The sequence below is a fragment of the Antrostomus carolinensis genome, unplaced genomic scaffold (assembly GCF_000700745.2).
Source record: "Antrostomus carolinensis isolate BGI_N321 unplaced genomic scaffold, ASM70074v2 scaffold33767, whole genome shotgun sequence".
In the NCBI taxonomy this organism is placed as follows: Eukaryota; Metazoa; Chordata; class Aves; order Caprimulgiformes; family Caprimulgidae; genus Antrostomus; species Antrostomus carolinensis.
Genome location: NW_010330056.1, coordinates 231 through 910, shown reverse-complemented (window position 1 = coordinate 910; position 680 = coordinate 231). Strand labels below are relative to the sequence as shown.

Here is a 680-nt window from a genome sequence, read left to right as displayed (position 1 = left end):
ATAGTGGGGTTTGGAAGGGCCCTCAAGAGATCATCTAGCCCACCCCCCCTGCCAAAGCAGGTTCCCTACAGCAGGCTGCACAGGAAAGCATCCAGGTGGGTTTTGAACATCTCCAGAGATGGAGACTCCACACCCATTCTGGCCGGCTCTGTCACCCTTGCCAAAGCCAAGTGACCCTGCTTGGCCCCAGAGTGATGAAACCTCCACCTCCCAGGGCTCAAGGACTCCCCCAACACCCCCAGGTTTGGTGACAAGGTGACACAGAGCCAGAGGTGGAACAAACCCCCCTCCCTGCAGCACAGGCCCCAGCCTACCTGTCAGGTGCTCCTCAGAGGGCACCACCTTGCACTTCTTGAAGAATTCATCTGTGAGGCCATCCACCACCAGCAGCCTGGTCTCATCACCACTCGCCTTGATGGCTGCCACCACATCAGCGTGCTGCTTGCCCTCCATGCACACCCCATTCACCTGCAGGCATGGCACCACGTCACCGCTGTGGCCAGGGGACACCTGTCCCTTGGGAGCTCCATGGAGGGGCTGGGTACCAGCCTTGGTACCAGTCACAGCCCCAGCAGGGCCACCTGACAGGTATCCACAGCCTCGCAGGGATTAGCAGTGAAAGCAGCAAAACCTCATTAAAAGCAGATTTTCCTCTTGAGTGATTAGCACGTGATGGTACG

At 58.4% G+C, this 680-nt stretch overlaps 1 protein-coding gene across 1 annotated transcript in view; it reads right to left on the bottom strand.

Annotated features, from left to right (window-relative positions):
- LOC104528723 (Na(+)/H(+) exchange regulatory cofactor NHE-RF1-like) overlaps positions 1–468 on the bottom strand; it is a gene marked incomplete at its 5' end in the record, with an annotated part of 1,879 nt that extends 1,411 nt beyond the window's left edge. Inside the window, 1 exon segment of the mRNA XM_010172815.1 lies at positions 315–468. Within this exon segment, the coding sequence (XP_010171117.1) occupies positions 315–468 (154 nt within the window).
- Between the last annotated feature and the right edge of the window lie 212 nt (positions 469–680).